The 11,923-nt window shown below is 46.4% G+C and overlaps 1 protein-coding gene across 6 annotated transcripts in view; it reads right to left on the reverse strand.

The window, feature by feature from the left end:
• The window catches only part of ftcdnl1 (formiminotransferase cyclodeaminase N-terminal like 1), a 77,380-nt gene that overhangs the window by 62,936 nt on the left and 2,521 nt on the right, over window positions 1-11,923 (reverse strand). For 3 of the 6 annotated variants that reach the window (XM_069154924.1, XM_069154923.1, XM_069154925.1), the window contains exon 1: window positions 4,513-8,633. Coding sequence is in view for 3 of the 6 variants with exons in the window: in XM_069154928.1 (XP_069011029.1) it covers window positions 8,633-9,069; window positions 10,092-10,280; window positions 10,986-11,141; window positions 11,571-11,666; window positions 11,745-11,756 (890 nt within the window). In the remaining 3 variants the exon portion in view is untranslated. Of the gene's footprint in view, window positions 1-4,512; window positions 9,070-10,091; window positions 10,281-10,985; window positions 11,142-11,570; window positions 11,667-11,744; window positions 11,757-11,923 lie in introns of those variants that run through there. The other 3 variants (XM_069154928.1, XM_069154927.1, XM_069154929.1) reach the window with 2 other exon arrangements.

An 11,923-nucleotide genomic window follows, 5' to 3' on the forward strand; every position in this document is an offset into this window, starting at 1 on the left:
ACGGAAACATCAGAGGCCATGAAAGTTAATTTTGCGTTGGATGTTAAGCTAATATATTGTAATTTTAGTCATGTAGAGTTTGTCTTCATAACTTAGATAATAGCCTCCATGAGAGGAAAATGTTGATCTTCCCAACGGCCTCATCTTTCCCCTCTGTGCCTCTGCATTTCCTGCATTACGTTACCCTCCTGTTAGCTCGCTAAATAGTGAGCCTCTGTGGCGTTAACCACTTGAATGCCAAACAAACGGTGCACACGACTTCCCACGTTGTAACCAGGAGCTCATGAGTTCCGTTTGAACGCAGCATGAAGCAGCAAAGCTTTGCCATCATTAATTGTATGAATTACATCTGTGATTATCCCTCTCTGACATAACAAAAGGCCCTCTGTGATAAAGGTATTGACTGATAGTGAGGTTGGCCAGGATTCAGCCGGACTCCCCGGGTGGAGGATGTTGGTATAAACCTGCCATTGATCACATTCTCTCCCCCTTCAGAGGAGTTCTGTGCGTTACCATTTCTATAATCCCCTTAGCAACAGGAAACAACAACATCAACCTCCGAGCAGCAACCTACAGGCTGAAAATGGCAAGTTTTCACGTAGATTTGTATTCTGCAACAAGGCGGGCCTGCTGTGTTCTCTTTGGTGTTTTATGGGGATTTGGCCATTTTAATGCCAGGGCTCGCCTCCACATGCAAATGTTCCACCTTCACTACTTTGCAGGAGAACTGTCACTGCACGCTAGGCTTAGTGGGATGGGTTTAAAGAAATACAAACAAGCTCGAGCATTTTTCCCTGAAACCAGAACGCTATATGGGCACGCCTGACCTTTCTCCAGCACCTGCACCTGGTGGCGGAGATAGTTTGGGCTATGTGAGACTAACCAGAGGTGGCAATAAACACAGCTGTTTACAACTGACATCTCTCAGCATGTTCAAACATACGATGACGATGGCGCATTTGTAAGTGTGAAAGTAAAGAATTGCGGTAGGTAAACAACACAGCTGTAACCTGACAAACCATCTCGGTGGAGGAACCTCACATGGGGGATAACATCACATCTCCTCACACGTCACATGCATACGGCTGTAAAATATGACCCAACCACACTATTATTGTCGGCTGTATTCATGAATCGTTTTCCACATGGACACACCAAAACATTAAAACAAGTTGACAGGCAGCCAACACATTATCTGCTTATGAGATAGCTAGTGCTAGCAAACACAAAAGCCTTGTTCACAGCAAATCCAATTTGATCATATCCAGATTGCAACCGGATGGATTTTTAGAGGTCCGAACTGCAAAACACACGTGATTCACACATTTGGAGGTGGTCAGAAATGAAATTCCACTTAGATTTCTACCGATGCGTCTCAGTCCGGGCGCTCTCATGGCTACGATTGGATTTGTGTAGACAACGACAACAACAGTCAGTGGACAGATGCTGAAATAAGTTGCCGGTTGGCACTTTGCTTCCACGTTGGAAAACCGCATCACCAGCGTTGGTTGACGACGTCTGGACACACCAAATCTGATCCGCTCACTTGCAAATAACAGTGTGGACAGTCTGTCCTAAACATCTCATTTAAGAAACTAATCTGACCTCTCTGCAGTCTGAATAAAGCTGAAGACATCGAGCAAAAAATATAATTCCTTAGGAGGTTCTGGTTAGCTGATTGAAAACTCTCCTTTCATCTCCACCAACTTTTAAGAAAACAGAAAATCTTAAGAATATCTTTAATATGTTTACCTGGACAGAACCACTGTCCACAGTGAGCAAGAAATAAACTGATTTTTTTCTTATTTCATTATTATTATAATTTCAAAGCTGTTGATTACTGCCGGTCTAAGGCGATGACTTCTCGAACAGAGCATTACTCGCTTCTCGCCCCGTTTTCGTCCTACGATAGCCTCTCCTGTCAAAACCTTTCTGTAACCTTTAGGCGAATGCTGACCCCTTTAATGCGTCTCCACAATGCCCACATCCAGTCTACCAATTGAATGCATTAGACTATTTGCTTCAATGCACCAAACATGGAATAGATGCAGCAACAAACAATGGTTATCCCCTTGCCCAGAGCTACTATACATCCCTTCCTGTTTAAAGGTTTTTTTCTACATCGAGGTCAGGTCAGCCATGTTGCTACCATAACACTTTTCAGATGTCTTTTCCTCTTAAAGGAGGCGATTGAAATTATCGCACCATGTTGAGGAGATAAGTGAAGTCAAACCCCATCAAACTGATTAAGTATTGCTTAAAGTATTGCAATATTTTGCTAACACCAATCATTTGATGGTATATAGACACGTTAGGAGATGCTAGAGTATGCTTGACATGACAAGACGTGACCGATGTAGGAGAATTTCGACCAACAAAAAAAAACAAATGTCAGTCAAAGGTGGCCTCCAGTCGTTCCATCCTAAAAGGTGTAGACCTCTGGTTATTTTTGAAACTATTTGAGAAGCCTTTAACCAATCGGCATTGACTACCATATACCGGATGTTGGGTGCCTAAACTCTACCGCTGTTGCCGAAACTGAAACCACTTCAACATAATCAAACTTGGCCTCCCCCACTGGTCACTGATTGGTCTGCCTCAGGGGTCTCCGACCTTTTTTCCTTTTCCTTTTGTCCCTTGATCTACCGGTTAGATTGCGATCTACCGGTTGGAGACTCCTGGTCCTCTGCAATGCGAAAAGGGTTCCCAAACAATAATCACAGCGAAGACTAAAGCTGTGAGCAGTATTTGGGTGGAACCATGCGAGCTACAGTACGATGTACGATCTGAACATCTGTAGCATTGATTAGTGGCTACCAGCTTTAAGATGGCAATCATGACATGGTCAGATTGTTGATGATAGTAATAGAGAGTGAGGTGTTTTGTATTTTTGGGGAACAGCATTAACAGATTTTTAAGTCACTTTGGGGCAGTGTAAACAAGTTGCGAACAATAAACTGACCTATCTTTTCAGCTGATACGGTTAGCACACAGTTGTATATTTAGCTTTGTCTTTTAGCTGTTTTTGGTCGCTACCAACTTCCTGAAGAAAATATCTGTCTCTTTAGCTGCTAAACAACCACTACCTTCACCAGCTCGTCGCTAACTGCGTTTGTTTGCTTTTCGGTACGAAGCAGGAAGTGAACAGTGGGTTTGCCGCCTGTAAAATTTCTTAAAGCCAAGAGGAGCCGCAAATTGAAGCGATCATTCCCTGTAGTTTCATCCCTACAAGTCACATTGCCATCAATACATTGCTATTGATAGAATTTAGTTTATAGGGCGCATCAGTGCAATGTCCACGGTTCAGCTCCTGGCTGGGGGACTTTTGTTGCATGTCATATCCATCTCTCTCCACATGTCCTGGAGCTTTTTGCACTGACAGCCAAGATAAAAGAAAACAAATGTAGAAAAATGAATCTTTAAAAGTTAAAACAATAACGGACTGATTATATCTGCTTTAAATACCATGCAAGATGTAGTTGACTTAACATAAGTATAAATGTATTAGTGTGAGCCTGACAGGCAGCAACACTGATAGGATTGTGTGTAATTCGTATAAAGCAAGCTTGCTTTCAGCAGCTTTACGGCCCACTGTGATAAATGTAGATATTCAGTTAAATACAGCTGCCGGAATTAGAAAGGTCGGTCTCAGGGGTCCCGGCTAATTAAGCAGCTTCCACTGGGATAAAAAAAAAAAGAAGAAAAGAAGTGAAATATGGAATCGCAACGACAGAACTCAGCCTCCAACACTCACCATCATACGACATAGTTGATCTTCGCTGATCTGCTGGCCTCTGTTTCGTCTCTGATCAGAGTTTCTGACCTCTGATCAAATAACACTTCTTCGTTTGGTGGCCGAGGACGTGCTGAACTGTGACGTGTCTTCTCGACTCAACAACAAGGATGCTGAATGAAATTCGATTAGACTGAACTCCGCTGACCTGATCTGAACTACGCTGACCAGACTGAGGAGAAGCTGACTCGGTTTAATTTGACTTCATCAGACTGGTTTAGAGTTGGAATCCAGCCCAATAAAATCACTTCTTTCCCAGAAACGAGAACAAATAGCTTTGCTCCGTGTCCGTCATTCCCTCGGAGTGGAGACAAATGCTTTCAGAAACCAAAAGGACTTAAATATATTATTTATCCAGGTCTTCTCTGCCTGTGCCATCCAAGCCTACTTTTCTTGGTACTTAGGGGGAAGCGCAGTTACTTGTTGCTCGCCATGATATCTCCCAGGTCATACATTATACATGCGGCCAGTCTGCACAGTGCAAGCAAACAATATGGCATTCAGTCCATCACCACAGCCATGTTATGGGTCTGTTTAAAACCTCAGAGAAGCAAATTGTAAACATCATTTCAAGGAGAAGAAGCCGGCACGTGTGTGAGAAAAACAGAAATAGGATCTACGAGGTTGTGCTGACTGTGTTTACACAACACACGGACAAACACACACGGATCCCATCAGCGTGACATTTGAGCGTGCAGGTCAGAGCGGCGCATCCTTACCCTGCTCGTTGCTGTGCGTATCCACGGAGACAGATGTCAGCGGAGGCAGCGGGCTGAGCGGTCTCCGTCGAGGTGTGGAGCACGCCTCGTCCGCATCACATCGGCAGACCACCCGAGGAGCAGCGTGCAGCGAAGAGCCACGACTCCACAATCTGGGTCATTGCCGCTGAAGCCATCCTTATGGAGGAGGGAGGGGTGGGGGGGGGGGGGGAGAGAAGGTAGCCGCTGAGGGGAGCGCAGACGTCACAGGCCCACATGGATCCCAGCGTCCAGCCACGGTCGCATCCTCCGTCAGCAACTGCTTCGGCTCCAGATGTGATGAATTCCACCGAGACTTGGAAAGGAGCAAATCCACGAGGTTCTCACATCCACACACGACGAGAGCTTTCCTGCTACGAGAAGAGAACCTCGTCCGCACGAGGCACCGCCGTCTCAATGTGAAAGACCGTCTCTTTATTTCTCCTCCTCCACCCCTCGTCTCTGCCCAATTCACTGCTTTATCTCTCTATTTCTGCCTTTCTCTGATGCTCACCCATGTTTCCACTTCACTGCTCTCTCTCTCTCTCTCTCTCTCTCTCTCTCGGTCTCTGCCTCTAATTCTCAGCTGTGTCTCAGTGCTGTGCTCAGCCTGTGCCCAGAGGATGTTGAACATGTGTTCAGGGTGGGGGTTGGGGACTGCTGACTTCATAGGTGGCACGCTTACTTCTCACACTGATAGGTTAGGGGAGGATGGCACCGTGCGCTCGCATTTTGGGAGCGCAGCAGCGTCTAACTGGCTGTTGTCGGCAGATAAAATCGGATCGGCCTCCTTTTTTTTTCTCTCTCTCGTTCCTATTTGTGAGTCAAACACACTGAGCGGTCACAGATGAGATTAATGGATGTCATTAACCATCACGCCGTGCTTGATTGGTGGAAATCTGCGTGGTAAAGAAGAGAAGGAAATTTCTAAATGTGATGTGATAAAAATCCCCCGTCATTTTACTAAATAGCCCCGCAGGACTGAGAGAAGAGAGAAAAACAAACCCGACAGGCTCAGAAATTACATGCAGCACAAGGGTGTTTTTGTTCCCGCCGCTGCCTCTTTCTAGTCAGACAAGAGGCACATTTTTTTTTTTATATATATATATTGTGCGACAGGAGCAGAGGGGAAAGGGAAGATGTGGGAGACAGAGAGTGTGTAGGGGAAAAAAAATAAAAATGGAGAAACAGTGAAAGGGGGGAGAGGGGAGAGAAGGAGGGAGGGGGAGAACAGAGAAAGCAGCCAGAAAGAAAAGAAGAAACGGAGAGAGAATAGAGAGCTTTGGAATATTTATAGAAGGCTGAGGACTGATGTAAAGAAATAAGCTCCTCTATTTCTGTGCTGTGACACGCGGCTGCATCTCGGATGATACGCTGTCAGGCCAAGTCATATCAAAGGCGTCCTGTGGTGCTCCTGCAGCAGAGATGCACATAAACTGCAGCAGCATGCAGCGAGATGCGTCTTTATTTCAAGCACATTACACACACGTGCCCACTCCAAAAAGAAAAATAGAATTGAATTAGTTCAGGCTTCAGTGGCAAAGTGTCTCTTAACTGGATGTTGACTCAGTCTGCAGCAGGAAGTGCACTTAATCAAGGAAATGATGGCCTTGTGACAATCGTAAGAGCTATTAGACTCACCAATGAGGTTATAAGAGAGAGGGAGAAGATGATGATGAGGAGTGAGGGGGGGGGGGGGGGTGTATGAAATTCACTGGTTTTATTTATAGTCTTTGTTTTCCTGGGAAGTGAGGTGTGTCTACTGTCAAAATGAAAATCTTTCTTTTCTCTTTTGGTTACTGTTCGCTGAGCGAAAATTAGTCGAGTCAAAAAGGATTTTAAATGGCAGACGTGATTTTTTTTTTTTTTTTTTGCCTGCAAATTTAAGAACATGCGTGTACACGTCTGTGTGTGTGTTGAGACCAGGATACCTCTGGGCTTATGCTGTGACCTAGATTAGGCCTTGATGCTCCCAAGCCTGGCATGCTGAGTGTATGTGTGTGTGTGTGCAACATCCATAGAGTAAATGCTTGCGAGTCTAGATGAAGAAGAGAAGAAGAAGAAGATAGCAGAAAGGAGAAATAATGTGTGTGTGTGTGTCGAAGGGAGAGATTTGTGTACGTACGTGTGAAATGAAGCTGCACGGCTGTGTTGCTTGTGTGACTAAGAGCCTCAGCTGGATGACATACAAAGAGGTGAATGTTCACGCAGTCGGAGCGCGTCACCCAAAGAAGAGCACATCGTACGATGGAAATCGCACCGCTTCTTGCCTCAAAGGGCGTCTTTACGTAACGTCAGATGCAGAAAAATGAAAAAAAAAAAAAAAAAAAATTACACAACTTAACGAGAGCATAGTAAATTCATAACAATCTCACTGCGAGATTTCCTGAATCACAGCTCGGTTTTTGCGTAAAGCACAACAGATTAGCACCCGCGATGTGCGTAGATTAGCTCTAAAAATGCTCTCATTATGACATGAAACTAAGCATCATCTCAGAGGACATTTCTGGCTTTTTTTTCTAATTGTTTCTTTACGCAACACAGTCCCAAGTTATTATTACCAAATGACTCAAATCTATACGTCCTGACTCCATGAACGCGGTGTTATTCAATGCTTTATGCTGGCGTTATATAAGAAATGAGTGGAATCATCTCGCTCTCGTTCATTCTTGACCTGTCCTCTGGCCAAATTCGCCTCCGTGTTATTAAACGGTTAATCCTGTACATCAGAAGCAGTGTATAGAATCTACAAGAAAACGTTGGAAACTAAACGGTGAGCAGCTATTAAATAAAAAAATAGTTGACGATAACATGCTCATGGAAACGCTGCCAGCGCGCTGGATGTCTCTGAGATTCAGCCCATGAGTTGTGATAAAAATAGCCGTTTCTCACACAGATGGTGACTCTCCCACAGTGTCATGCATGGAAAGGCGGATGGTTTAAAAAAAAAAAAAACCCCAAAAAAACGATGGGAAAAGACTCATCAGCGGAGGCTCATCAGTAAACACAAGTGTCCCATCTGCTCCAAACAGGAAATGACACGCATACATGAGACAAGCGATGTCTCGTGTTTAAACGCTGGAGGACGACGGGCGGGGAGTTATTGTTTTGTTCTTGGCTGCGTTCAGAAGGAATTCAGAATGAACAAACCACAAATCTGTTTTACTGCAAGTGTTGAATTAGGACGGCACTGAGCAGACGGGTGTGGGACACTGGATGTGGAAACATTTTCTGCAGTTTAACTGGATCTGCCCACATGGAAAAAAATACCGAGGAAAACATCTAATTGAGAAATACTTATTTAATGTGATATTTTTAGTACAAAAAAAAAGTTATCACTCACAGTTCGTTCAGAAATTCAAATGAAATCTCTTAGAATAAAGTCATAACAATGAATTTTATAACTAAATATCATCATTAAACCGGTTATTGGTTCCAGTTACTGAGTTTTGAATGAATTTAATATTTAAATGACCTGTTTGCTAAAAAGTAGCTACAGTAGTCCTTAGCATGTACAGCTAATTAGTTAATTGTATGCCAAAATGCATACAATGTCTGTTTAGAAACTGGGTTATATGAAAAGGGATAAGTTTTAATTACATTCATTCCTGAATCATTTTCAGTTCGATATTCCCCCTGTTTTCTACACGGGTTATTTCCCAGTGAGAATGCTCAAGTCTACCAACAGTAGACGGTTGACGTGTACGTTTAAGATGTTCAACGGACTTCTTGTTTTAAAGGTGTTCAGCTAGAAACACAAAGAAATTAGCTGGAGATGTTTTCAATTTGCAAAGTTGGTGTTAGTTAAATTGCTAACTCTCGCCAACTACATCCAATAAATCTGTTCGTAACAGTTGGCAAAAAAAGGCTAAACCCACTTTAGCTTTCGTCTGTGAAATTTAAGACCCACTGATTTAAACATGAGGCCGACTGTTGTTAAATCTGCCACTCTTGGACCCTGTTGCAATGGAAAGCTTGACCGGGTTAGCGTTAGCAACCGAAGGCGTCAGGGCTTCATAAACAGTCCGTTCTGACGGTGACTGAAGTCACAGATTATGTTCTTATATTTGAGGGTTCCCTGGTTTTTGGTGAGGATTTGTTTTCACATGCGGAGCCTGCGCTGCTCTTTCCAGAACTCTGCAATCCCTTGAGACAGCGCCAACTCCGCTAAGCCCCGGCACTCGAGGGGGGTGAACCCCACCAGGGCGGCGCTCGCGGCGCCGACCCCCCGCCTCCCCGCCAGCTCGGCCACCCTCGCCGCGATGAGGGAAGCCGGAGCGTGGCAGTACGGCTGACCGCCGACACTGAAAGACGGCCACGGTTCGCCTGCGGCCAGGTGACCGGGCGCGTTTCCCTTCACGCTCTCAACGTTACAAGCGATCTCCACGGCACCCTCATGGGGCAGAGCCAGCACCTGCACGCCGGGCAGGCCGCCGGGGCTCGACTCCCTGATGGCCGCGGCAATGCTGCGGCCCACGGCGATGTCCCGGGTGTCAATAGTGACGTTGCAGTTCATGACGTACGGACTGGCCCCGACGCCTGCAGGAAAGCAGAGTTACAAGTTCGTGAAGACAAAAAGACACTTAATCCAGTGAACGAGTAGAATCAACACAGGTTATACTCAAACGCCATACGCGTGTCCAAACAGAGCGCCCGTTGGTAGCAGCAGTGAGCAGGTATTAAATCATTTATTGATTTCAAACAAGCGTTTTCTTCTGGGAACCGAGCGAATACTAGAATATTTCGTTCGCAACATCAGCACCCGAGTTACATGCGGTTTTGTGACCACTGGGTCGAGCGCAGCTTCCATTTCAACGCGGACTTGAGCAGAGAAACATCAGATTTTGTGTCAAACTCTGAAAATCGGGAACGCAGACCCTCGAAAGGCTTCAGAAAGTCTACAGCAGTGAAGCAATGAGTCGGGCGAGGTGGACGTGCATGTTTCAAGAGGGGCGGAACGTTCCTGTCCAAGACCGAAGGCGGCGCGTCAGGTCAGTTTCTTTGACTTGGTTGTTCATCGTGAATCCGTCCCTCAGGGTCAGACTGTCAACACCGAGTTCTACTGGGACGTTCGGAGGGAAAAAAAAAACATTCACTGCAAACCTCCCGAACTTTGGCGCGATGGCACTTGAGTTCTCCAACATGACAACCGTTCAACGCAAGTTTCTCGCCTGCAACAACACTACTGTTTCCTCTATTTGCCGGATATGTTTTCCTGCGACTTCTTTCTGTTACCCCAAAATTTTACGCAAACACTGACGTGCACTCTCTGCTCAAGTCCATGTTGAAGTCGCGGGTGTGTCAGGACCAATCGATATCACCTTTTTAAGATGACAAAATATGAATAATATGTTTGTTGCTCGCTCACCTGCCTGGCTGCTATTGGACATTTAAACTCAGTGAAGTTTTTTTTTATCTTTAAAAAGGTTGTAGTAGAGGAGGGAGACGGCCTGTGGTCACAAATCCAGAGCCAAAGTCACCTTCATTGTGTTACCATGCCGGAGAAACGCTCTGACCTTCCTTTGAGGCTCAAACATTTGCCTTTTCTAACCTTAACTCACCTGTGAGGCCGAATCGTTTCTGCGGCCGCGGGCCCATGTCGGGCACGATCGCCTGCAAGTCTGGCGTCTTCCTGAACCAGCCCATCTCCTTCCTCCTGAGCGCCAGCCCCCGCCGGAGGGGGGGGTCCGCCCAGCCGAACAGGAAGGCGCTGGTGCCCCGGACCCTCTCTGTGAGACCCCGAGCCACAGCTGAGCCGGAGCGGGAGCACAGACACGTTTAGAGCCGACGGAGAGTCATCACATGCGCGCGGTTTGAGCGACACGGGCGTGAAGGGACCGAACACACCTGAGGCGACGCGGTTCAGACAACACAGACGGAACAACACGGACACGTGGAACGTTTATTATCACGCGTGCGTCAACACGCTGCTCGTTAGCGGGGATGCCAGTTACCACCCCGCAATCGCACCACGCACGCCAGCAGCCGGCGAGCCGCATGCCGAGTTGCTGCTCATTATCAGCGGGACACGCGGCCGACAAGTCAGCTGGTGAACTGTGAAACTAATCAACAGCAGAGGAAGCGACAGACGAAGTCACATGACTTAAGAGAGAGCTCATTACAGTACGTCAGGGAAGCACAGGCCGCTGTACCGCAATGCTGGAGGAAATTATTGCTGCGTACTGCAAAAGAAAAATGCTGTTTGAGTCATATTGGATGCAGGAAAGTGTGTGTGTGTGTGTGTGTGTGTGTGTGTGTGTGTGTGTGTGTGTGTGTGCGCGCGCGCGCTGGATGTGAACGAAGCGCTGCGTGAAGTCAGAACTCATCTCTGAGCTGCACAGAATACAAATCAAGAGACACACAGACATGTGAGCTGAAAGCTAATGAACAGGTACAACATCGGCTCGTCTGGTGGGAGCATATTGTTTGAGGTGCACTCCCACGTCACATCTCACCCCGAGCCTCTTGAGCACAGTCCTCCACTCCCACCTCCTCCCCCAGGGGGTAGATGGGTACGAGGTCGACGGCGCCCATGCACGGGTGGACTCCGGCGTGAGCGCGCATGTCGATCAGCCCGCACGCTTTCTCGCACGCCGACAGAACCGCCTCCCCTTGAAATACATCAAAACTGACATCAGACATACTGTCGCAGCAGAAGCCCCGACGTGCTGAGTGGGCAACATTTCACACGAGACAGGTACAGGACGCACAGCCGGAAACCCCCACAGATTTGTTTTGCGTTGTCAAGAGCGTCGTGTGTCCGACAAGCGTTCGGCAAGATAAACTTTTCACTTCCATCTTTGCTAGAAATATGTTCCCCTTTTCTTTTTTTTTTTTTTGGTGTTTAAATCCCTGACAAAGCTTATTAAAGGATTTTTCTCCTCTCAGAGGATTGGAGAGCAGCGACCGAATCCCTGCTGCAGCCGTGTAGCAGCGTTATTACAGCGACTCTATCCGTCTCTCAGGAGGAGGGGGATGAATATGAAAGTATAACGTCCCAGCGAGGTTTCGGCAGAGCGACACAAAGATTAGAAACTCACTGATGGAGTCGACGTTGGCCACAATAGTGACGACGGAGCGGTTGTAGTCGTGATCGTTAAAGATGTTCAGCACCGTTGTTCCCTCTCGTCGGACACCTGATGTAGAATTTGAACAGAACATTTAAATAAGCGCATATTTGGAAGTGAAATTTCAGAAAAAAAAAAAAAACTAGCCTGTGTTCCTTCCTGCAGAGGAATTAGGACACCTGATGACACCACGGAGGACATGACGGCGGAGAAACGGTAGCGGATGTCATGAATACGACTCCAAAATGAATCGGAAGTTGCACGGTGAACTATCAAGAGTAGCTTCAGGATATTTAGCTCACTTTTTCCACTCCTTGCAAAATATG

Source organism: Embiotoca jacksoni, unplaced genomic scaffold (assembly GCF_022577435.1).
Source record: "Embiotoca jacksoni isolate LCO1_2020_lvr unplaced genomic scaffold, fEmbJac1.0.p SCAF_2, whole genome shotgun sequence".
Classification (NCBI taxonomy): domain Eukaryota; kingdom Metazoa; phylum Chordata; class Actinopteri; family Embiotocidae; genus Embiotoca; species Embiotoca jacksoni.